This window comes from Terrapene carolina, unplaced genomic scaffold (assembly GCF_002925995.2).
Source record: "Terrapene carolina triunguis isolate 2854851 unplaced genomic scaffold, T_m_triunguis-2.0 Scaffold210, whole genome shotgun sequence".
Taxonomy (NCBI): domain Eukaryota; kingdom Metazoa; phylum Chordata; order Testudines; family Emydidae; genus Terrapene; species Terrapene triunguis.
Window position 1 is genome coordinate 4,060,978 of NW_020664561.1, and position 25,172 is coordinate 4,086,149.

The 25,172-nt window shown below is 50.3% G+C and overlaps 2 protein-coding genes across 2 annotated transcripts in view; both read right to left on the bottom strand.

Annotated features, from left to right (window-relative positions):
- LOC113407271 (dimethylaniline monooxygenase [N-oxide-forming] 5-like) overlaps nt 1-861 on the bottom strand; it is an 84,912-nt gene extending 84,051 nt beyond the window's left edge. The window contains exons 1-2 of the mRNA XM_026655587.1: nt 835-861; nt 217-432 (exon numbers count right to left, since the gene is read on the bottom strand). Coding sequence (XP_026511372.1) covers nt 217-432; nt 835-861 — 243 coding nt within the window. The remainder of the gene's footprint in view (nt 1-216; nt 433-834) is intronic.
- Nucleotides 862-11,964: 11,103 nt separating this feature from the next.
- Nucleotides 11,965-25,093, bottom strand: LOC112107387 (dimethylaniline monooxygenase [N-oxide-forming] 5-like). Its single transcript, XM_024201066.1, has 9 exons — nt 25,021-25,093; nt 21,704-21,882; nt 20,046-20,234; nt 19,449-19,611; nt 16,905-17,047; nt 15,016-15,215; nt 14,146-14,498; nt 13,171-13,243; nt 11,965-12,363 (listed from the first exon to the last, which is right to left on the bottom strand). Exons 2-9 carry the CDS (start codon nt 21,842-21,844, stop codon nt 12,018-12,020), a joined length of 1,608 nt encoding a protein of 535 aa, XP_024056834.1. The 5' UTR covers nt 21,845-21,882; nt 25,021-25,093; the 3' UTR covers nt 11,965-12,017.
- Between the last annotated feature and the right edge of the window lie 79 nt (nt 25,094-25,172).

Below are 25,172 nucleotides of genomic sequence, written 5' to 3' on the forward strand. Positions count from 1 at the left end.
GGCTGTAGGATTTCCTTGGAAATGTCTGCGCTTTCTCTGCCCAGCAGGCTAGACTATTTCCTGCATTTTGGTTCATGTACCCTTGAACACACGTGTGGCCCAGCGACCCTGGAGTTCGGCAATGGGCACAAAGGGCCCAAATGGCTGGATGAGGCCAATGAAAGCCAGAGTTGGCTTCTCCAGGTAAGGAGGAAAGACAAATTTATACAGGGAGACCTGCTTTTCGACCACTTTGACACATTCCCCGAGGAAGGGGAAAGAGAAGCTATATCCTGTGGCAAAGATGACCACATCGACGTTTTCCTGTCTGGTTCCGTCTTCAAAGATGGTGCCAGTTTTGGTGAACTCCCTGATGTTCGGTTTCACCAGCACCTTGCCTGAGATGATGCGGTTTGGCAGGTCATCGCTGATGGTTGGGTGCTGGCTGGAAAACTTGAATGGCACAGAAAGAGATACAAGAAATTTGAAGATCTGTTTGGAGGTTCCCAGGCCCTCCAACTGACCACCATGGGTGGTAAGAAGGAACTGAGAGGGCGCAGGGTCTGCAGCGCCTGATATACCACGCTATGAGCGCGGCACTTCAGAGGGCACCACAGCTGGCCTTACAGGTACCGCTAGGGCAAAAGTCTCTGATGGCTGTGCATGTGGGCGCATGCATGCATACAATGGAATCGACATGAGCAAGCACTCGAAGAAGAACTATCTCCTCCTGCCCTGAGGTAGGTAGCTAGACAGCATGTTGGCAGAAGAAGCTAACAAATGTAAGGTAATGTGTATTGCAAAGAGTAATCTGAACTATTCATAAACAAGGCTGGGGTCTAAATTAACTGTTACCGCTCTGGAAAAAGACGTGGGCCGCATTGCGCACCACTCGATGAAAACCTCTTCTCAATGCGCAGCAGCGCTTGAAGCAGCAGGTAGCATTAGGGAGCATAAGGAATGGCCTGGAAAATACTGACTTGATCTGCAGTTCTGTATGGCAGGGCCGTGCCCTCAGCTAGAGTCCTGGGTTCAGTTCTGGTTTCCATCGCCAAAAAGACTGAACAGAAACTGAGGGGTGCCAGAGACAGGTGATGAGAAAGATTAAAGCTATGAAAGGGGGCCAGAGAGAGAGAGAATTAATGGAGGGATGTTTAGACATCACAGATTTGGTCGGGCTCTCCCTGCTGGCTGCTCGCCAGACTGCTGCAAGGGAACTGGACTGCTGGGTCCCCTGCTGCTTTTAGCTTCCAGAGTCTGAATGGAGCCCAGCCACTGGCCCAGTCTTTGGGGTCCCTAAGCACACTCTTGGAGCGCAGACCCTCTGTCTGGCACCCCTCCTGACAGCTGGAACAGTTGCCTTGCCCCTGGGCTCAGCGCTGACCCTTCCGACTCCCTGCTTGCGTAAACACCCCTCCCCTTGAGCTCCACTCCAAAGTGTGAGCCTTCAGGCCATGTGGCAGTTGTGAAGCACATAACACACGGACACTTTGCACGTATTCGAACACTTTTGCTCTTTGCCTGAACAGACATAGCGAAAGAGAGCCCAGGTCACTTAAAATACAGCTACCATCCTAACTGCAGTGCCCCCTGCTAGCCCTGTGCTCAGACAGGGTTTCCCCTGCCTCATCAGACTTTTGCATCAGTTGCCATCAGCCTGGATCGCTGAAAATGGCTGAAGACTGAGATCAGCCCCTCTCTTTTTATAACCTTCCACTGTACTCTGGCAGGTGACTCCGGGTCAGTCTCAACAGGTGACCACTGGCCCTTACCGGGAGCTTTCGTTGCTAGGCAACCTCTTCCCTGTTAAATCAGCTCTGGCTGGGAGCCAGGTTGCTCTTTAGAGCTATTCCATTTCAATGGGAGAGCTCCTAACGTCAAGACCCTCTTTTCTTATTCTTCTGCCACCAGCCTTTTGAATTTTAACCCACCATAGAGGCAAACAGCCAATTGAGAAGGCACAGAGGCTGCAGATTCCAAATGGAGTTTGCAGCTGGATAAAGAGACGAACTGAGACTTCATAATCCCACACAGAATTCATAACTTGTGTAGGCAGATTCATCACCATGTTAGTTTACAGAGGAGAAGAATAAGGGTGCAAAGTTAAAATAAATCAGATACTGATGTTTACCAGTTTTTATAATATGAGACCAAGAGGATAATCAATGGAAGTGAAAGACAACATATTAAAAAAACCATGTATAACTATTGTGACAGACCCAGACCAGTGGGGTACAGGAGTCTGGTAGAGGGCAAATATACTGGTCACTGGATGAGTAGTTTTCTGTTCCCTGAGTGACCAGAGCAGGGGCTGCACTAGAGTAATCAGGAACCTGCTAGAACCAGTTAAGGCAGGCAGGCTAATCAGGACACCTGGAGCCAATTAAGAAGAAGCTGCTAGAATCAATGAAGGCAGGCTAATCAGGGCACCTGGGTTTTAAAAGGAGCTCACTTCAGTTTGTGGGGCGAGTGTGAGGAGCTGGGAGCAAGAAGCTGAGAGTGAGAGGGTGTGCTGCTGGAGGACTGAGGAGCACAAGCGTTATCAGACACCAGGAGGAAGGTCCTGTGGTGAGAATAAGGAAGGTGTTTGGAGGAAGCCATGGGGAAGTAGCCCAGGGAGTTTTAGCTGTCATGCAGCAGTTACAGGAGGCACTATAGACAGCTGCAGTCCACAGGGCCCTGGGCTGGAACCTGGAGTAGAGGGCGGGCCCGGGTTCCCCCAAACCTCCCAATTGACCTGGACTGTGGGTTCTTCCAGAGGGTAAGGTCTCTGGGCTGTTCCCCAACCCACATGGTGAATCTCTGAGGCAGGAAAATCCGCCAATAAGCGCAGGACTCACCAAGATAGAGGAGGAACTTTGTCACAACTGGTGTCAGGAGTGGGATCTTGGTGTGCACAGCGCGGCGGAAGAAGGAGGGTGATTTAAAAAAAAAAAAAAGGAGAGGGTTTATTTTTATTTTTTTCAATCACAATGGATGACATAGTGCGGGCACTGATACAAGCCACAGTGGCCCAGCAGGAGGCTACCCGTGTCCAGGCAGCCGCCCAACAGGAGGCAGTGCGGCTGCAGCAAGAGACTAATCGCCTGCTGATGGACCAGGCTGCCCAAGACCGAGCTATGTTGCGGGAACTGGTAAACCAGGTAAAGACCCTTACAGAGCTGAACCGCGGCCATGATGGGACGCGGCTCATACGGGCCAGCCATTGGCTGCAGAAAATGACGCGGGAGGATGATGTAGAGGCATACCTTCTGGCCTTTGAGAGGACAGCCCTACGGGAGGCCTGGCCTCAAGATCAGTGGTCTGGCATCCTTGCCCCATTCCTGTGTGGGGAGGCCCAAAAGGCCTACCATGATCTGCCTGAAGAGGCTGCAGCAGACTACCCTCAGCTGAAAGCAGAGATCCTGGCCAGATCTGGGGTAACGACAGCAGTGCGGGCCCAGCGGTGTCACGGTTGGAGGTACCAGGAAGACAAAACCCCACGGTCCCAATTGGATAACCTCATCCATCTCGCACGAAAGTGGTTGCAAACAGAGTCCCGGAGTCCGGAAGAGATACTAGAGATTCTGGTCATCGACCGATAAATGAGGGGACTACCGCCAGACCTTTGTGCCTGGGTAAGCTAGAACGAACCCGCCACCTATGATGAGGTTGTTGCCCTGGTAGAGAGGCGAAGGACAGCGAGGGAGCTGACCCGACCAGTTAAGGAAGAGGCACCCCGGGTTAAACTAGCAGCACCAAGCCCTAAAGTTCAGGTGACTGGGCCACCAGGAGGGCCCAGGTGGAAAAAGAGAGAGGCTGAAGGCCCATCAGAGGCCACAAAGAGTCGGAGCACTGAGGGAGAAGAGGATCATGATGTTAGACTGCCCAAACCAAGAGACCGGGGAACGCCTAGGGCTCCATACAGATGTTATGCCTGTGGGGAGTGGGGACACATAGCTGCACAGTATCCCAATGCTGAGGAGCCTATGCAGTGTAACCTGGGGAACTGGGCAGATCCATGCTCCCTAATCCACCTTGTGGGGGTCTCGCTAACCCCACATATGTATACCAGACCAGTGAAACTAAATGGGGTAGGGACCACAGCACTGGTTGATTCGGGGAGTGCTATCACGCTTATCTCAGGGAAGCTTGTGAAGCGTAGTCAGCTGCTGCAGGCTAAACGTACGGGGATAACATGTGTCCATGGGACAGTTAGTTACTACCCCACCATCCCAGTAAAAATCGAGATCCAAGGGAACACTACTGAGGTAGCAGCAGGTGTAGTCCCTAAACCCCCATACCCAGTGCTCATAGGCAGGGACTTCCCAGGGTTTGGAAACTTACTCCCAGTAGGGGGATTGGAGAAAGATGGGGACCCTAAAATTGGTGAGGCATCCACAGCAGACTGTCGACCCCCAATCTTCTCTGAAATATCCCCAGATTTGTTCTCCACTCCCAGACAGGGTAGAAAGACAAAAAGGGAAAGAAGGGCAGCTAAGGCCTTGGGAACCCGAATACTGACCCAAAGCCAGAGGGTCGCTCTTGTAGGTAAGCGGACCCGCGCAGCTGAAAAGGAGGCCACGCAGGAGGGAGAAGCACCTGAGTCTGACCCCCACCCTAATGCTTCTGAACCAGTAGAGGCAACAGAGACTGGGCCCCTAGATCTTGGGCAGATTTGCCCTGGGAGAGGAAATTTTGGACGGGACCAGGCAGAAGACCCAAGGAATGACAACATTAGGAAGGAGGTGACTGAAATAGATGGGGTCCCCGTGGAAGGGAAAACCCAGGGACCAGGACCCTACTTCATAATGAAGAAGGATCTCTTATACCGGGTTGCACCAGTACAGGGGCAGAAGGTACAGCAGATCCTAGTACCTCAAAAACACCAGAACGCTGTATTAAGTCTTGCTCATAGTCATCTTTTTGGGGGGCATTTGGGGGTAGAGAAGACCCTGGCACGAGTCCTACGACGGTTCTTCTGGCCCGGAGTACATGAAGAAGTGCGGAGGTACTGTGCCTCCTGCCCGGAGTGTCAGCTGCACAGTCCCCGTCCCCACTTGAGGGCACCTTTAGTACCCCTTCCCATCATAGAGGTCCCCTTTGAGCGAATAGCCATGGACCTAGTGGGACCCCTGGAGAAGACGGCTCGGGGCCACCAATATATACTTGTTGTTTTGGACTATGCTACTCGCTACCCGGAAGCCGTCCCCCTGCGGAACACGGCCTCTAAAACTATAGCCAAAGAGCTGGTGGGGATCTTTGCCTGAATGGGGCTACCGAAGGAGATATTAACCGACCAAGGAACCCCATTTATTTCGAAGCTAATGAAGGACCTCTGTACGTTGCTCCATATACATACCCTGAGAACTTCGGTCTACCATCCGCAGACTGATGGGTTGGTAGAAAGGTTTAACCGAACCCTCAAGGCTATGATAAGGAAGGTGGTAAGTCGGGACGGGAAGGATTGGGACACCCTACTACCCTACCTTATGTTCGCTATCCGGGAGGTACCTCAGGCCTCAACTGGGTTTTCCCCCTCCGAGTTATTATACGGGCATCACCCCTGTGGCATACTAGATATCGCCAAAGAGATCTGGGAAGAGGAACCCAATGAGGGGAGAAATATAATAGAGCATGTAATGCAGATGCGAGACAGGATAGCCCGGGTTACCCCTATTGTACGGGAACATTTGGAGAAGGCACAGGAGGCCCAGCGAACCCATTACAATCGCCAGGCAAAAGTGCGACAGTTCCAACCAGGGGATCGGGTTATGGTGTTGGTACCCACGGCAGAAAGCAAGCTTCTGGCCCAATGGCAGGGGCCCTATGAGGTGGTTGAACCCGTGCGGGAAGTAACCGACAAGGTGCGGCAGCCAGGACGCAGAAAACAAGAACAGATTTATCACGTTAACCTTCTGAAACCCTGGCATGCACAAGAGGCATGCACAAAGGTCCAAAAAGACCTAACCCAGGAAAACAAGCCTTCCAAACAGGTGAGAGTGTCTCCCGATTTAACACCAGACCAGAAGAATGAGGTGTCTGAGATGATCTTCCGGAACCAAGATGTGTTCTCAACAAAACCGGGTCGAACAACCGAGACATATCACCACATCGTCACAAACCCTGGGGCCAGAGTAACAATGAGGCCCTATCGGGTGCCAGCGGCAAGGAGGGAGGAAATAAAAGCAGAAGTAAAAAAAATGCTGGAGTTAGGGATCATCGAAGAATCCCACAGTCAGTGGTCCAGCCCAATCGTGCTGGTGCCCAAACCTGATGGCACCACAAGATTTTGCAACGACTTCCGGCAACTAAACGAAGTATCCCAGTTCGACGCGTACCCCATACCTCACATAGAGGAGCTAGTGGACCGTCTGGGTAATGCCCGGTACTTGACTACCCTAGACTTGACAAAGGGGTACTGGCAGATTCCCCTTGCAGAAGACGCAAAGGAAAAGACTGCGTTCTCTACACCAGAGGGTCTTTTTCAATATACTGTCCTCCCTTTTGGACTACATGGGGCCCCAGCTACCTTCCAGCGCCTCATGGACAAGCTATTATGCCCGCATAACAGTTATGCTGCTGCCTACTTGGACGATGTGGTCATTCATACCCCAGACTGGGAAACCCACCTGGAGAAGGTGGAGGCAGTCCTCGATACCTTCAGGCGAGCTGGCCTTACAGCAAACCCTGCCAAGTGCGCTGTAGGGTTTACAGAGGCCAAATATCTTGGCCACATTGTGGGAAAAGGTTTGGTAAAACCCCAAGTGAACAAGTTAGAGGCCATCCAAAATTGGCCTCAACCAAGTCGCAAGAAACAAGTCCGGGCGTTTCTAGGTGTGGTGGGGTATTACTGACGATTTATCCCCCACTTTGCCACAAGGGCAAGCCCCCTGACAGACCTAGTGAAAGCCCGTGGACCTGATCTGGTGAGATGGTCTGACGCAGCAGAGGGAGCATTCACAGACCTACGGACTGCCCTCTGCAGTAACCCTGTACTGATAGCCCCTGATTTCACCAAGGAGTTTATCCTGCAGACGGATGCATCGGAAGTAGGGTTGGGGGCCGTTCTATCACAGATGGTCGGGGAGGAGGAACACCCAATTCTATACCTCAGTCGGAAACTCCTTCCAAGGGAACAAAAATATGCAGTGGTGGAGAGAGAATGCCTCGCTGTAAAATGGGCCATGGAAACATTGCGCTACTACCTGCTCGGGCGCAGATTTGTCCTCGTGACCGACCATGCCCCTCTTCAATGGATGCAGCAGAACAAGGAGAAGAACACAAGGGTGACCAGATGGTTCTTATCCCTCCAACCTTTCCAGTTCCGTGTGCAACACAGAGCAGGGAGCCGCCATGGCAACGCCGATGGCTTGTCACGTGTGCACTGTCTGGCATCCCAAGCTGCCCAACCCCTTGATGTTAAACAGGGGGGAGGGATATGTGACAGACCCAGACCAGTGGGGTACAGGAGTCTGGTAGAGGGCAAATATACTGGTCACTGGATGAGTAGTTTTCTGTTCCCTGAGTGACCAGAGCAGGGGCTGCACTAAAGTAATCAGGAACCTGCTAGAACCAGTTAAGGCAGGCAGGCTAATTAGAACACCTGGAGCCAATTAAGAAGAAGCTGCTAGAATCAATGAAGGCAGGCTAATCAGGGCACCTGGGTTTTTAAAGGAGCTCACTTCAGTTTGTGGCGGGAGAGTGTGAGGAGCTGGGAGCAAGAGGCGCAAGGAGCTGAGAGTGAGAGGGTGTGCTGCTGGAGGACTGAGGAGCACAAGCATTATCAGACACCAGGAGGAAGGTCCTGTGGTGAGAATAAAGAAGGTGTTTGGAGGAGGCCATGGGGAAGTAGCCCAGGGAGTTGTAGCTGTCATGCAGCTGTTACAGGAGGCACTATAGACAGCTGCAGTCCACAGGGCCCTGGGCTGGAACCCGGAGTAGAGGGCGGGCCTGGGTTCCCCCCAAACCTCCCAATTGACCTGGACTGTGGGTTCTTCCAGAGGGGAAGGTCTCTGGGCTGTTCCCCAACCCACATGGTGAATCTCTGAGGCAAGAAAATCCGCCAATAAGCGCAGGACCCACCAAGATAGAGGAGGAACTTTGTCACAATACATAATGTAATGCGATAGCATTCAACAGGTTACAGATAAATGAAGACAACATCATTCCTATTCCGCTGGCCTGTCAGCATTACAATGTTCTTGCTTGATGTATGTACCCAGTGGATATTAATAGCTCCAGTAATATACGCTGGAATTACGACTCAACTGTGTGTAGTTGGGAAATGGGACTATACTAGACATAGGAATGTGCTTTCCCCACCTGTGAGTTACTTCCAAAGTAGTTTGAAAGTCAATGAGAATTTATTTACATATCAAGTAAACAGATCCATCAAGCTAACAAGGGTTGAAAGCAAACTTAATGCTAACAAGTGGGGAAGAAGACGGCATGGAGTCTGTACCCCGCAGGAGAGAGAAGCTTGGTCTGAGTTTTACTTTTCAAGGAATACATTGCAAAGGGTTACTGGTCTGTAAAGAAGGGGACTGTATCTCCAGTGATAAGCAAGTGAATCAACTGGCTGTATACAATTCTACTGTATGATAAAAATGCATAGAGTGAGGTCTTTTTTGAAAGCTAATGACACATTCATGATTAACAGCAATGTGAGATATCTATGTTAATACTGTAGAAGATAATATGGATATTTAATGATATTGTGCTTTAAAGTCTGTGGCCAACCAGGGAGAAACAGGTTCCCTGCCAGACAGGATAGAAGGCAGCTATCTACCTGTCCCATCTGTCAATTAAATATGATAGAAGCAAAACAGTGGAAGCCCCATTTCCATACAGGGAACGGGAAGCCCACAGAAAGGGAAGAATAGCATGAGGTCATCATGCCTCTTGAAACAAAGTCATTGAATCTGGGAACATTCAAGCAAAGATAGAAGTCATTTTTGACATCCATCATTTGACAGACACAACCGAACAGAGCTCTTACAAGCTGAGAAAGATGGGGCCTTCATCCAACGGAGGGCTGCAGTCTCTGAAACTGAATATAGGTGAGAAACCTTCTTAGGCAAGATTAAGCTTTAGACTTTTAGATGCATTTTAACTTTTATTTGCTTGTAACCATTTCTAACTTTATCTCATACTTGAACTCAGTTCAGTTCCTATCTTCCTTTGTTAATGAACTGGTTTTACTATTAATCGAAACCTACAGTGCTGTGTTTGAATTAAAGTGATTGTCCGCTCCAGTTAATGCAGAGGTGGGCAAACTACGGCCTGCGGGCCACATCCGGCCCGCGGGACCCTCCTGCCTGGCCCGTGAGCTCCTGGCCTTGGAGGCTAGCCCATGGCCTCTCCCCTGCTGTTTCCCCCTCCCCCGCAGCCTCAGCTTATTGCGCCGCCAATGCAATGCTTTGGGCGGCGGGGCTGCGAGCTATTCCTATTGGGACCCAGGAAGTGGGCGGATGGAGCCCGCCCACTGCTAAAGGACCTCCCCCCAGCCTAAGGGGAGGATCCACTGGGCCCGGAAACCAAATGATTCCAGGGGACAACTAATGAGAGAACAGGGACGGGATTGAGGTCAAAGGGTCAAACGAAGGGAACCTGACGGAGTGCTCTGTGCTGCGCAGGGGCGTGGCTGGCTCCAGCTGGGCGGCACAGCTGCCTGTTCTGGTGGTCTGGGTAGTGCGGCTGTAGTGCTGCCAGCCACTGGTGTGCCACGCAGCGCAGTAAGGGGGCAGAGAGGGTTGGATAGAGGGCAGGGGAGTTTGGGGTAGTGGTCAGGGGGCGGGGGTGTGGATACGGGTCAGGGCGGTCAGAAGGCGGGGAACAGGGGGTTGAATGAGGCAGGGGTCCAGGGGGGGCAGTCAGGAAGGAGGGGGGGTTGGATGGGGCGGCGGGGGGTAGTCAGGGGCAGGAGTTCCGGGAGCGGTCAGAGAGAAGAGGTGGTTGGATGGGGCAGGGGTCCCAGGGGGGCAGTCAGGAATGAGAGAAGGTGTTGGATGGGGCAGCGGGGGGCAGTCAGGGGTGGGGGGTCCGGAGGTGGTCAGGGGATAGGGAGGGGTGGATGGGACAGGGGTCCCAGAGGGGCCATCAGGGGAAAGGGAACGGGGGGGGGTTGGATGGGGCAGGAGTCCTGGGGGGGGCCATCAGGGGGCAAGAAGCGGGGCGGGGGGCGGATAGGGGTTGGGAGCCGGGCCACACCTGGCTGTTTGGGGAGGCACAGCCTCCCCTAACTGGCCCTCCATACAATTTTGGAAACTTGATGTGGCCCTCAGATCAAAAAGTTTGCCCGCCCCTGAGTTAATGTAGCAAGCTGGTGGGTTTTGTGTGTCTCTGGAGGAACAAATGGCCCTTATAATTTCTCTGAACTGTCCAGGAGAGGGGTGGACTGGGAGTGTGTTTGGGTCACCTTGCTGGTTGTAATGAAGGCTGGTGGAAGCCAGAGAGGGACTGTAGACAGGCTTCTGGGGTCAGAGCTGCTGAACCAGGGCTGTCTAGCACAAGACACACAGGATGAGACCTGCATGCTTGTCGGGTGGCTGTGAGCATCCCAGGCTGTGAGCTACAACAACAAAGCATTGTGAGGCACCCAGGGTTACAGGGCAAGTGGTGGCACAACCCCTGACTGTTCTGGATTGAACCCCACACTCCATTACATTTACACCCACTCATTAAGGCTGAGCCCAGTCCCTGAATCCCAATGTCTCTGCAGTTTAAGGGCTTCCCCTGTGCTCCTGCCTCAATTACCCCAGCAGCACCACCTCAATGTGCACTAGATCCAAGGCAGAAGTGCCATTTCAGGTACTGGTGCCCTAACTAGCAAGGGGCCAAGCAACCAGTAAAAGAGCAGTGAGAGTTTGGTCCAGTAGCCTACCATGGAGAACTCTTGACATATGTGTCCAGTCTCCCTCCTGCCGCTGAGACATTACAACCAATGGAATTATTGCATGCAGATTACCTATAGAGCAGTGGTTCCCAAACTTTAACAACCTGAGAACCCCTTTCACTAAAATGTCAAGTCTCGCGAACCCCCTCCTAAAAATGAATATTTCCAGGGATTTTCTCCTTTACCTGAGTATAAATTATAAAAGCAGTGATCTTGGAAATATAAAATTTGTTTTTATGACATGCTTATTACACACTATTTATTATTAATTATTATTTATAATTACATTATTTTTATTACATTATGAAAACGGCAACACCCTTCCAAGATCTCACTTCTGTAGCTTGTATCACTTTGAATAAGCCTGTTATAAGACAAGGCTCCTATGTTTAATCAAGGAGTATCAGATTTGAAACAGATTTCAACAGGTATTGAAGAAGCCAACTCAAAGAGTTTCTCCTACATATGCATTCAGGTCTTGAGTAGTCCAGGCAAACAACGCACGTTACAACAAAGCTTAAACTTGTTCTTCATAATAATTTTAAAAACAATACTACCTGCCTATTTAATTTTAAAAACAGCAAAAAATATCCACCTCCCTTTCCATTTCTTATAAGGAGTCTTGAAGTTTAAATCTCCTCAGTATGATAGATATGCTTGCTTTGATCTGCTTAGCTCTTGGAAGTCCAGGGGCTCCAGGCTGCTGGCCCCGTGCTGTCCGGGGTCCCTAGGGACAGCTCTGTCCGCCATTAGGGAATTTTTCCCCGAGAACCCCCTGTAACATTTCGTGAACCCCCAGGGGTTCACGAACCCCAGTTTGGGAACCACTGCTATAGAGGAAGGGTGGTGACTGGTTATGTCTCATGTCACAATGGCCCCACTTAAACTTCCTGAGCTATTGCCACCTGTGCCTGTCTGTGGCCTTTATAATTATAACAGCTAGCAGCCTAAGGAATATTTAATGGGACCAAAGATCTCTAACACAACAGCAGACAAAATAATCAGCAGCCATAGTTGAGAGGGAGGAAATTCTCAACACATGAGCGGAAGCGGACGGTTACACTGGATGTGTGGTAAAGTTGCAGGGAGAAAATTAGAAACCAACAGAAATCAGATAATCACATTTTACTTAATCTCCTTTCTCTATGCAGAGAACAAGCATTTAAAAGTAAGCAAAAATTATAGCAAAGAGAGCAACGGCACCAACTATCTTAAACAAATAGGGCATTGAGGTGTGGTGAGTATAATCTTCTACTGCCCTGGTTTTCAAAGGTTTAATGATCCGCTCTCTCTGAGTCAGGATGGCTTTCCTGGCTCCATCCCACTTCCCTGGCCCTCTCAGGCGGTATTGGTACGGCGTGCAGGGGCCAAAGAAAACCTCCATGGCGAGCTTTGGATCCATGAGGAAGAGAGACAGCAGGTTGGGCTTGACTCCTACCAGGCAGGCAAGTTCATCCATGTATTCGACATAATCCACTTGGATAGTGTGGCGCGGGCTTTTCACATACCTGAAACAAGAGAGAGAAGTGCGGGTGCCCTTGTAGCATGATAAAATGGAGACTGCACTGACCAGGAAATGACATTCCTGAGGGGCACCAAATTTGGAGAATTTCCTTCTCTGGAACTAATTCCCACTATAACTGGAATTAAAGGAAAAACTGGGTCACGATTCCATGTGAAGTCGTAACCCATGCCAGGTGGGTATAAGTGTCTTTGTCCCCTTCTAATGGCAGGTCTCCAGAAGAGATTTATAAGACTGCTAATGGAGTTTGCTCAATTGGTAAGATATGTGCTTGTAGCACTGAAAGCCCTGTCTTCAAACTCCACCATCAGTCCCATATAGGTTGGTTTTAAAAGTGGTGCCTAACGTGGGGCTCGAATGCCAGAAGATCTGACAGGCTTAGGAAGAACTTCTCCAGATGGGGGATATCTGTAGAGAGGGTGAGTCCTTGTCTCCTTCTATTTGCTGAAACAGGATTTTTCTCCCCTATTCGCTGCTGGATTCAGCCACGATCTGGGGGATAGGCATGAGGATCATATTGCTTAGTTTTCTACAGCTATAATTTTATTACTTAATCTTTTTCTTTTATGTCATAAAAGAAGGAAAATAGAGATGGGAGAACAATTCCAGATCAAATAAATGTTTCCAGATAAATTTTAACGAAGAGAGCTAAGGCTGGAAATACCAGACTCTTTACAACAAATTGATGACACATCAGAGGTATTTTAGAGAATGATAGAAACTTAAGACATCCTCAGGGAAAAACTCCTTCCAAGCATGCCCAGTAATTATTACTTCACATAAAGGTTCCTACCGTTTTGACATTTCGTCTTTCTTCTGTGTAATATTGGCCATCATGTCGCTCGCTGTGGGCAACCTGATCTGCCCTAGAAGAGAAAAGCCAGAGTATGAGCAGAGATGTGTCTGGCTCCTTCAGCCATTTCCAGAAAGAGCTCTGTGCGTGGGGGGTGGAGGAAGTTGTTGTTTGCTACAGGAAGCACTGCATGCTGGGCTGGGAAGGCCATGATGACTTTGTGTCCCCAAAGTTGCAGAGCTTGGAGCTTCTGGAACCCAGTGGGCAGCCTGATTCTCTGAGGGACGTGGGGGTTAGACAGTCTATCTTCAGGCCTGCTGACAGGGGAGGGGGCAAAGGGGGCAACTGCCCAGGGGCACCAGCAGCACAGCCGGCAGCAGCTCAATGGGCACCAGCCAACACAGGCGCAGCAGAGTCGAAATATCAGGTGGACCGTGTCCGTATGGGCGTGGCTTGTGCATCCATGCACCAGCTGTTGAACATGGTTCAGCTCCTCACCCATGTGGCGACACCATGCTGAGCCTGGGGACCCATTGACTGTTCTGCCCTGGGGCCTGGAATTGGTGTCGGCAGGCCTGTCTATCTTTGTCAGGGAACTGCCTGGCTCTAGAGTTGAGATTCCTTCCCCAGAGCTGCAGTACTTCCTGTGACTCCTCTCCCCCATTTCCTGGGATGACACTTCCATGCTTCCAAAATGGGAGGAGCGAAGGCCCAACCACCTGGTGAGCAGCCATCCTGGAATACTTGGGATTGAAACAGCACTATGGTGGAGACGGATATGGGCTGGCTCATCATCATGGCACTCATACGGGTACTGTCTGCCACCCAACGCCAGCCCAGGGACTGCACAGCTCTGCTGAACTCAGCTAATACCACGTCAATCCAGCAAGGCCCTCTACTAACACAGGCTTAGGGTTTCAGAGAGCTCTATAATCCAGAGACCCCAGGCTATTTCCTGCATTTTGGTTCACGTACCCTTGAACACTTGTGTGGCCAAGCGACTCTGGAGTTCTGCAAGGGGCATGATGGCCCCCAGTGGCTGGATGAGGCCAATGAAAGCCAGAGTTGGCTTCTCCAGGTGAGGAGGGAAGATGAATTTATATAGGGAGACCTGGTTTTCGACCACTTTGACACAATCCTGGAGGAAGGGGAAAGAGAAGCTGTATCCTGTAGCGAAGAAAACTGCATCAATGTTCTCCTCTCTGGTGCCGTCTTCGAAGATGGCGCCGGTTTCAGTGAACTCCCTGATGTTCGGTTTCACCAGCACTTTGCCAGAGATGATGCGGTTTGGCAGGTCATCGTTGATGGTTGGGTGCTGGCTCATAATCCTGCATGGCAAAGAGAAGGTGTGTCAAGATCTGTCTGGACAAATGGCATACTCTGAAAGTGGGGGAGGATCAGTGTGATGGTCAGGTCTCCGCTCCTCTGTTACTAGAATTTGGCCTGGGCAGCACAGCCATGTTACTAGCAGCATGAGTGCAAAAAGCTGTTTGAAGGTGCTTGGTGTCCGTTATGGCTCCAGTAGCGTAACGGGCCCTTAAAGGGGGCAGAAACAGCCCCCTGAGATTATCCTCAGGCAGGAGGCACCGCATTATGGCCATTCTTCCCAATGGTCACAGGAAGGAGGGCGTGAGCTCTGAGGGTGCTCTAACTTACACTGACAGCTGGGTTGGGCCCTGCATGGTGGCAGAACACAGGAAACACAAAATCACCCTTCCACCCCTACCCCAAATGCAGTGATGGTAGAAGGGAAAAGTCAGGACCTAGGTGTTTTATATGTAACTCCTTCGATTTGCCATTCTACCCCAGCAGGCTGAGGGGAATATCCCGTGTGTTTGAAAGCACCTGTGCTGAGGCCTTAGACCGTAGTGTGCGTGGTTGAATCTTGCATTTGCTCTGTTCTCCGCCCATTGGTTAACCATGGATGTAGTCAACATCCTCTTGAAAAAGGCTTTAAACCTGGTGGAGAGCACTATGTCCACAGGGTACCCTTGCTCCGCAACACGATTCAGCACCCACGCCCCACGCCTGGTGCTGAGGAAGACCTAGATAGTGGAGAAAGACAGCTCTCTTGGACATTGACACATACTGTACTGCATCACACCACTTGGCACTTTGTGGCACTGGCAGGGATTGTTACTGTCATGAATTATTATCTGTGAGAGGGTGAGTAATACAGGCCTCAGGTGAGATCAAAGCTCCAGTGTGCTGGACACTTGTACAGCCACATTGTGAGGGACGTTCCTGCCCCAAAGAGCTGACAGTCTCAATCTTCATCCCTGCACACTTGGCCCTGTTTCCCACTGGCATCCCCTCCATGCACATCTCCACTGACACCCCCTGCCTCTGACTCCCAGCTGTAGACTCACTGGAGGTTTTGGGGATCTCAGAGAGAAGCCTGGCTGGGACTGTGAGGAACCTCACTGAGCTGTGACCTTGGTCCCTGGTTGTGTAACAGAGCAGGGCTGCACATAGCAGGGTACAGCCAGTGCTCGGGGCTGACACCGCACTGCTATCTGTGGGCTCTGTGGTGTCACTGCCTATGCTGCACCATTGCTGAGAGCCCTGCTGTCAGGCTCTGGCTGGACATCTGCCACGCACCCAGAGCAGGGAGTGGCCATCCTTAGTCCACAGCTGTGTGCAACCCCAGTGAATGGCACTGTGGGATCACAAAGAGGGCAGGCCTCAGCCTGGGACAGCTTTGGAAACGACTGGCAGATGCTTCCATGTCAGTACCCTTAACCCAGACATCACTGCACATACCTATAGGGGGCGACATGTCTCATTACAGGGACCTTCCCTGACCCTCCACCTCTGCTGTGCATCCTGTCACTGCTAGACACACCGATCCTCTGGGATGCCCTGGGGAACGCTGGGCCGCCAGTGGGGACATGGCTGGGCCGGCTATGAAATGGCTCTGGGTACTGGAGACCCTGTTCTCCTTGTTAAACCTTGCCACCTTTTCTTTCCTCTGCCCATAGTTCTGTTTCCTTCCTCTGCATTTATTTCCCCTGCAGCCCAAACCCTCTTGTATTGAAGCAACTGCTCCATTCTCCAAACTTTGGAGGCTCCTGACATCTTTCAACACAATACCGAGCTCTTCCCTGGCACCGTCTGATTTCCTGCCACCTCTGGGCTCCTGCACAGCAGGTAGGGATGCTGTTGCAGGCGCCTCCCCATGACTCTATTCAAGGTTCAGGTAGGCAGGGGCAGATGGGCTAATGAGGAAGTGGGACATGCTACTCTGAGGGCACAGCATTGTGGGTAACCTGCTGGTTAGTGCACGTTGTGTCCCACCCTGTACCCAATCTACAGCGGCTAGGACTCTGCTACAGTCCCTAGCTATAGCACTGGTCTCTCTAGCTCCTGGTGGAGTGTAGATCTAGAAGGGCCTAGTTCCATCCCTGCTCTAGGCCAAGACAGCAGCTGCCATACAAGTAACAGCTGTAGGCAATTCCCTATGTCCATTACATCCACTCGGTAAGAGCAGATTGCCCATGATGACGCTTTGATACTAACTCTGATGAACCATATAAACTTTCATATCTCCTCTCTGCACTTAGGGGCTGCTTCAAATGGGAGTCTTTCCATTAACTTCAGCAGAGGCCCTTAGTTTGGGCATTTCTGGGGTTTGTGGTGTGGTGTATTGGTCGGTGCTGCTGCCTTTAGCCCAGTGAGGTGGGGGGGTGCTGCACTGTGCCATGAACGAGAGAGCCGTCCCTCCTGAACCAAACCTGATCAGCTTCATGGCTGAGCTCCACGGCCAGGTCCCCTCCCGAATTGCCAATGCCGATCACAATGACTCTCTTCCCCGAGAACTCCTGAGGGTTCTTGTAATCCCGGCTGTGGGCGTAGCGGCCTTTGAACTTTTCAATCCCTGCCAGGAGAGAGCAGAGCAGCTCAGGCTCTGGGTGCTAGGGGTGAGCTAGCGTGTTTGACCTGTGTCTTTGCCAACTTGAACATTGTGGTTCTGGAGCTCAACACAAACAGTGAGGGGGATATCCTCTGTTTAGGGGAGACAGTGTGGGTGGGGACCAGAGTGACATTCTGGGCTGCACCTCTAAGAGGTGCACCATAGACCTATCAGCCCAGAGGAAGAGTCGAGCGAAGATAGGTTGAAGCCACTCTTCCACCTTCCTGACCCTGAACTGCTCTGGGAGGCTGGAGATGCCCCCAATCTATCTAAGTTATGGCAGTTCCCCAAGTTCTTCTATTAGCCACAGTGCTGATTGCTACATCTCCACCCTGAGGATAAACCCACTGTCAGCCTGTCCCCTGGTACGCCCCCCCCAAGCCAGGGATTGTACAGGCCTCCTGGTTGGAGGCAGCCATATAGCCATCTTCTGCAGCGCTTGCACCAGGGGAACTGTGCCCCAGCTGGAACTGGGCCTTTCGGAGCTCTCTACACTGCTCTGGCCATGTACCCGGTGTAAAGGAGCTGGTGTGTGGGTTGGAGCCTTGCCTCAGAGTAATAAGGGAGTGAGAGGCTGTGGGGATATGGAGCAAAGAAGGGAAGGGGTAAAACGAATACAAGAGACTCTGCTGTAGCAGCTAAGCTTTCAGGGGGGTCTTCCCTGCTGCCCCAGCATAGATTCATAGACTTTAAGGCCAGAAGGGATCATGATGGCATATTATCTGACCTCCTGCACACTGAAGGCCACAGAACCGCTCCTGTAATAGACCCATAACCTCTGGCTGAGTTACTGAAGTCCTCAAATCATGATTTAAAGGCTTAAGTTACACAGAATCCACCATTTACACTAGTTTAAAACCTGCAAATGGCACATGGCCCGTGCTGCACAGGAAGGTGAAAAACTGCCAGGGTCTCTGCCAATCTGATCTGTGGGGAAATTACTTTCCAACCCCAAATATGGTGATCAGTTAAACCCTGAGCATATGGGCAAGACCTACCAGCTAGACAAATGGGAAAGAACAACTCTATCAGTAACTCCTCCCATCTAGTGTCCCATCACCAGCCACTGGAGATGTTTGCTGCTAGCAGTTGTGTATCAGCTATATTCCATTGTAGGCAGTCTCATCATACCATCTCCTCCATAAACTTATCAAGCACCATCCTGAGGCCAGTTAGGTTTTTTGCCCCCACTGCTCCCCTTGGTAGGCTCTTCCAGAAGTTCACTCCTCTGAGGGTTACAAACCTTTGTCTAATTTCAAGCCTAAACTTGCTGATGGCCAGTTTATATGCATTTGTTCTTGTGTCCACACGATACTTAACTTAAATAACTCCTCTTCTCCCGCTCTAGTATTTATCCCTCTGATGTATTTATAGAAAGCAATTGTATGTCCCCTCAGCCTTCTTTTGGTTAAGCCAAAAAAGCCAAGCTTTCTCTCATAAGATTCCTCTGATCATCCTAGTAGCCCTTCTCTGCACCGGTTCCAGTTTGAATACATTTTCCTTAAAGACTGGAGACCAGAACTGCACACAGTATTCCAGATGAGGTCTCACCAGTGCCTTGTATAATGGCACTAACATTCCCCTGTCTCTACTGGAAATATCTTGCATACATCCTAGGACTGCATTAGCCTTTTTCACAACCACATTACATTGGCAGCTTAGGCATCCCATGATCAACCAATATTAGATCTTTCTCCTCCTCCTGTCTCTTCGAACTGATAGCAAAAATTCTTGTTGTTAGTCCCTAAGTGCATGACCTTGCACTTTGCAGTATTAAATTTCACACAGCACAGGTTGGCCTGTGGCTGTAACACCAGAGGTTCTGAATAGCTGGAGTGGCAGATGGGAAGGAGCACGGGGTCACCAATACAAAAGTTTGAGAACCACTGCCATAGCGCTATGTGACTGCTCTATCTGCTCTTCTCCCCCCACTGGCATGTTCCTGAGTGGCTCTCTGTATCTGCTGTGCTGCCTGTGGCATTGGAAGCTACGTAACCATTTGGGCTTTGAGTCCTCTGAATTGCACCTTTCAGTGTCTCAGGGGGCTGTCGGGCTGCCATCTGGTGCAGATCCTTTGCTGCTGTCATGCACTGGCATACTCCTGAAATGGGAGAAGCGCCAGGCGGTGGCTGACACGCTTGGCAGCAGTTCCGTGGTTACAGTAACTGGAATAGTTGAGTGGATAATCATAGAACCCTAGGGTTCCAGAGCCGGAAGGGACTGCTAGGGGCCCATGAGTCCAGCCCAGGACTAATGTGTGTCCCAGGACCAGCCCAGGAGCACGTGCTCATTGCTTTCCCTCTGCTTATCCCTTTGGAAAGTCACTGCTCTGCTAAGGCCCTTTCCCTTCCACTCTGCGACGTACCTGGGAAGGAGTCCAGTGGCAGATGGGCGTTGGTGTGATGGCCACTGCACACCATGATCCCATCGAAGACGGCCGACTCCTGCTTCCCCTCGGACTCCGTGACAACATCCCATTGGCCCGTGGAGGAGAAATCCGGGCGCTTTGTCACACTGACCACAGTGGTCTGGTAGGAAAAGGGCACTCACAGAGCTGGCACCAGGAAATTTCATCCTTGACACTAACCTCCTCCCCGTGCTTGAGTCAGCAACCCAGCCAAGAAGCACAAGGCCAGCGCACAGCTGGGACCAGCAGCAGGAGGCCAGTTGGGCTCTGCTGGGTTTTGCCTCATGGCCTCTGCGGATTCACTGGCTCCCACAGGGAATGGAGCTGCAGCAGCTCCTGGGACCTGGGCTGTAACTTCGGCCAGGCAGCCCCCAGACAAAAGGAGGTCCCAGAACAGCCCCTCCAGCTCTCCCTGTTCCATGAGTATGAGATGTTTCCTCATTGGGGGGGATTCTTTCATCCAGGTCTTGCACACCTGTGCGTTCACGTGCACACTCACACACTAACAAACACATACACAGTCCTACCCCTGCTCGCTGGGCCAGCTCTCCTCACCTTGAAGCGAATGTATTTCAGAAGGTCGAAGTGGTCGGCATACATGCGGAAATACTTCATGATTTTGGAGTGGTGCATGTAGTTGGGGAAATCATCCGGGATGGGGAAGTCACTGAAGCACATCATCTCCTTGGAGGTGTTGATGATGACAGATTTGTAGATGCTGGCTCTGCCCTCTTCGGGATTCTCCTGCAGGAGCAACAGAACATGGACATTACTTTTGAATATTGACTCTGGAAAGTAAAGCTGTAGCGATGAAGGCGGCATGAAGCCACAGGTGGTGTGATCTCCCCTAATATGTGATCTCCCCAGATGTTGCCGTGGCAGCCTCCCTGCTCTGCATAAATACACCTTGAGCATCCTATATATTTTCCTTCAACCTGCCAACACACATGACACACCTTTTCCTTTACCCCATCCCCATCGCATGCACAGCCTCAGCCCCCATCACCCCATTCTCACCTCTTGGTCACACACAAACACCCTCCATGCCCTATGTTGACACCACACCCTCTGGACCGCTTCTTCTGCTGGCATTTGCCAGGATGTCCCTGTCTCCCCGTGATGGTGCGAATGATCCACACCGAGGGTGTGGCAGGGAGAGAGATTTGCAGTCGACGCACGCAGACAGGCAGCCCTACGATGGCCTGGTGAGGGTGAGCCACACAGCAGAAGTTCACTGGGGCAGAGGAAGCTGGAGAGGAAGCCTGTCACTGCTGTGGACTCCCACCTGCTTGTGCCCTATTGGACATCAATCAATGTTTTGCCACTGAATTCAGTGGGAGCAGGACGGGCCCTCTGTCTGAAGGGAGCCTGCGGATTCTGGCAGCAGTGCTGTGAGAGAAACCTTCACTCGCCTGTGAAAGGAACGTTGTCCCATTTCCGGATAAGTCTGGTTTGTTCTTCTCCAACCTAAAGGATTTGCTATGAGCTGAAGCCCCTCTGCGCTGGCCCTTCCCCTCCAGCCTCCTAGCAACCCGATCATCAGAAGCAAGGGCCTGATCCAGAGCCCATTGAAATCAATGGGAGTCTTTCCACTGACTTCAATGTGCCTTGGATCAGGCCCTAAACCCGAGCCATAATAGCACTCTGGGTGAGGTGACTGCATCCTCCAGATGGGTGGAAAAGACCCTCGCCAGCAACTATGTCACCCTGCAGCCTCCTCTGGACAAGCACCTTGTTAATACCTGCACACACCCAGGGTACTCTGTATAGAATATCATTCCAGGATTGTCACTGTGAACCCTAGAATGTCTGCTGGGTCAGTGTGAAGTGATGGGAACAGCTACAAGCATGGCGGAGAGCTCTTCGTGCTCACACTATCACCAGGTTCAGACATCACTGCGACTGACAGTCTGTTACCGTCCTGCTTTTAAATTTCTCAGCCATTTTTGGCTTTTTTACACACAGGGGGACTTTAGGAATTACACCTGTGTGACAGTATGGGCTTTCATCTGGTAGAAATAATAATACGATTTGATACTTAGATTGCAGTCTCTTTGGAGCAGGGACTGTATTTTTGTTCTGAATTTGTACAGCACCTGACACAAGAGGGTCCTGATGCTTGACAGTGACTGCTTGGTGCTGTTGCAATACAAATAATAAATAATAGCCAGAATTAAGAAAAGCACCCAAACTCACGATGAACTCAAACCTACCTTGAACCTCCAGAGCCCCCCAATATCTTCACTTCTCTCGAAGCAAGTGGGCTCCAGCCCATCATCCAAACAGCATTTAATGGTGCACAGTCCACTGGATCCACCGCCGATGACTGCAATCCTCTTCTTGGCCATGGCCATCTGTCTCAGGAGGAGGTGCCGAGAGTTGTAGAGGGATTCTGGGAAGGGAAAATGTACCTCTTCTTTTCACATCACTTGCAGATTTACCTCAGGAAGAATCCCTACAACTTCTGCATGAGCCAAGCAGTCCAGCAAAGGAATCCCTCCCAGAAACAGCTTTGTTCTTTGTATTCTCTAACCCCTAGGCACTGGATCAGCCAAAGATACTAAACCGCAGTAAGCGCTTGTCTCCATGGGGAAGTTATTCTGGAATAAGGTTGGGGTGAATATAAAGGGCTATAGCTATTCCGCAGTAACTCTCTGCGTGGACAATTGTATCTCGGAATAAGTGTGTCCCCATGGGGAGTCATTCCGGAAGAGTTATAGTGGGATAGTTATTCCCGGACACCTATTCTGGTCAGTTTTCCTGTGCAGACAATCCTAAGGCTCTTTGATCTGGAATGGTCATGGCAGATTGTAAACTGTTCCTAACAGGGACTGTCTCTTCTTTTATGTTTGTACAGCACAAACATAGCACAGTGGGGTGAAGGGGGGGGATGTCCTGATCGTGTCTAGGTGCTATTGCACAGGTCTAAGAACAAAGTAACCTAAACTTCATCCCCTTGTGCAAATGGACACTCAGTTTATTAGGAGAACTGCCCTTGGCAAAATATGTCACAGGTTGGTGTCTATGGTTTTCAATGCAAGATGGCAACAAATGAAAGCTAACACAGAGCCATGTAACAGAAAATAGAGTATCTCTTTATGCAGCTCTTTTAAATCCTAACTAATGCAAGTCTCCATGCAAAATGTCCAGTCCTCTTTGGAATCTTGCTACAGAAAGATTAAAACAGCTAAATGTGGATTAAGTAAGGCCGGGGTGAGGAATATGATAATACAAGATTAAGCACAAAGGGGACATCTATATTGCAGTCATGGGGTGTGATTGCAGATAGGGTTTTACCCAGGCTTCCAGGCAGGCTTTGTCACGGTTTCACTGCTCCGGTACCTAAGCTAGCTAGATTAAAGCTAGCTCTAATATGTCTGCACATGCTGCAGTCACCCCTGATTGCAGTAGACACATACACTGTGATGGAGAAGATTTATTTAGTGGAATCCAAGTGGGTGAAATGGGCAGAAACTGAGGAAAAGACAAATAAGGTTAAATATAAGCTTTCTGGCAGTGAGGACTACAAAACCACAGAGCAGGGGAAACAATAGAAGTCCCATTTAAAACTGGGCTGGAGAATGCAATTAAAAAAACCACCATAGGGAAAAAAATCTGACTCTGGTCAGGACTGAGAGGAGAGCATGGGAGTCTGGGCAAGCTGACCTCCTGGGTCTTATTTCTGTCATTCTAAAGGAAGATTATTGTGCAGGAAAAGGCTGCTGATCAGTGCTCACTCTGAACAGAACGAGTGCCAGTGACAGAGACAACATAGACACATTTGGCAGGATACACCTTGCCATAAATCTCCCACTGGCTTCAACCTAGCACCAAGAAGGACAGCAGAAACCATGGTAGGTGCATCTTCTCCGTGCCTAAGGCAGGATTCCACAGGCAATGTTGGGTGTGGGCTGGGGACAGGCAGTGGGGTCCATAACTGTGCAGGATGCAATGATCGTGACACCTTGTTTAATTGGCCTCTCTCCTCCCGTCCAAGGCAGGATTTGTTTAGAAAGCTCATCTTGCCCGAGTAAGACGGATGGCAGGGTCCGGTCCCAAAGCTGTCTCCTGGTGTGCAAACAAGGGCTAATGTCACCTCTGACAGGCAAGAGGCAAGGGCCTAGATTTTCAGAGGAGACCAGTGATTTGGGAGGATGAGCTGGAGTCACCTTAAAACTGGCTGGGTAACCGTACTCAGAGAGTTGTTATTAATGGTTCCCAATCCTGCTGGAAAGGTATAACAAGTGGGGTTCCGCAGGGGTCTGTTCTGGGACCGGCTCTGTTCAATATCTTCATTAACGACTTAGATATTGGCATAGAAAGTACGCTTATTAAGCTTGCAGATGATACCAAACTGGGAGGGATTGCAACTGCTTTGGAGGATAGGGTCATAATTCAAAATGATCTGGACAAATTGGAGAAATGGTCTGAGGTAAACAGGATGAAGTTTAACAAAGACAAATGCAAAGTGCTCCACTTAGGAAGGAACAATCAGTTTCACACATACAGAATGGGAAGAGACTGTCTAGGAAGGAGTACGGCAGAAAGGGATCTAGGGGTTATAGTGGACCACAAGCGAAGTATGAGTCAAAAGTGTGATGCTGTTGCAAAAAAAGCAAACATGATTCTGGGATGTATTAACAGGTGTGTTGTGAGCAAGACACGAGAAGTCATTCTTCTGCTCTACTCTGCGCTGGTTAGGCCTCAACTGGAGTATTGTGTCCAGTTCTGGGCACTGCATTTCAAGAAAGATGTGGAGAAATTGGAGAGGGTCCAGAGAAGAGCAACAAGAATGATTAAAGGTCTTGAGAACATGACCTATGAAGGAAGGCTGAAAGAACTGGGTTTGTTTAGTTTGGAAAAGAGAAGACAGAGGGGACATGATAGCAGTTTTCAGGTATCTAAAAGGGTGTCATAAGGAGGAGGTAGAAAACGTGTTCACCTTAGCCTCTAAGGATAGAACAAGAAGCAATGGGCTTAAACTGCAGCAAGGGAGGTTTAGGTTAGACATTAGGAAAAAGTTCCTAATGGTTAAACACTGGAATAAATTGCCTAGGGAGGTTGTGGAATCTCCATCTCTGGAGATATTTAAGAGTAGGTTAGATAAATGTCTATCAGGGATGGTCTAGACAGTATTTGGTCCTGCCATGAGAGCAGGCGACTGGACTTGATGACCTCTCGAGGTCCCTTCCAGTCCTAGAATCTATGAATCTATGAATCTAAAAGGACATGATGTTGAGAGAGTGTTGTGCACCCACCCTCTGAAATCCAGCCCCTTTAAGGTGTCTCTAGTCAGGCTCCCCAAATGAATAGTCACTTCTAAAACTCTTGGCCATACTGTAAAGCCCCCACTATCCCAACAGACATTGAAGACCCACAAATGCTAGGATTCTACAATCCCTCTGCGCAGTTCCTCAAAACTCCCGGCCAAACCCATAATCCGACACTTCTGTGCTATTCCACACGACACTGCACCTACTACAGAAACAGCACCTAGGTAAGTCAGTCCAGCACAGACACTACCATGTACCTGCTCTCCCGAGTAGCTGCTGGGTCAGCAGTGCTGCCAGAGTCCACGCAGTCAATTTCTGCCTTCTATCCTTTGTTCCGGAGCTGTACTCTTGCTACTGTATAAGTAACACATTAACTTGGCATCTGTTAATTGCTAACCCAGATTTACCT

Coding starts and splice junctions, on each gene's coding strand:
- LOC112107387 (XM_024201066.1), bottom strand. CDS start 21,844: ATGGCCATGGCCAAGAAGAGGATTGCAGTCATCGGCGGTGGATCCAGT. Junction 15,216..16,904: donor TCAGCCATGAAGCTGATCAG/GTTTGGTTCAGG, acceptor TCCACTATCTAG/GTCTTCCTCAGCACCAGGCG. Junction 14,499..15,015: donor GGTCTAAGGCCTCAGCACAG/GTGCTTTCAAAC, acceptor TTTGCCATGCAG/GATTATGAGCCAGCACCCAA.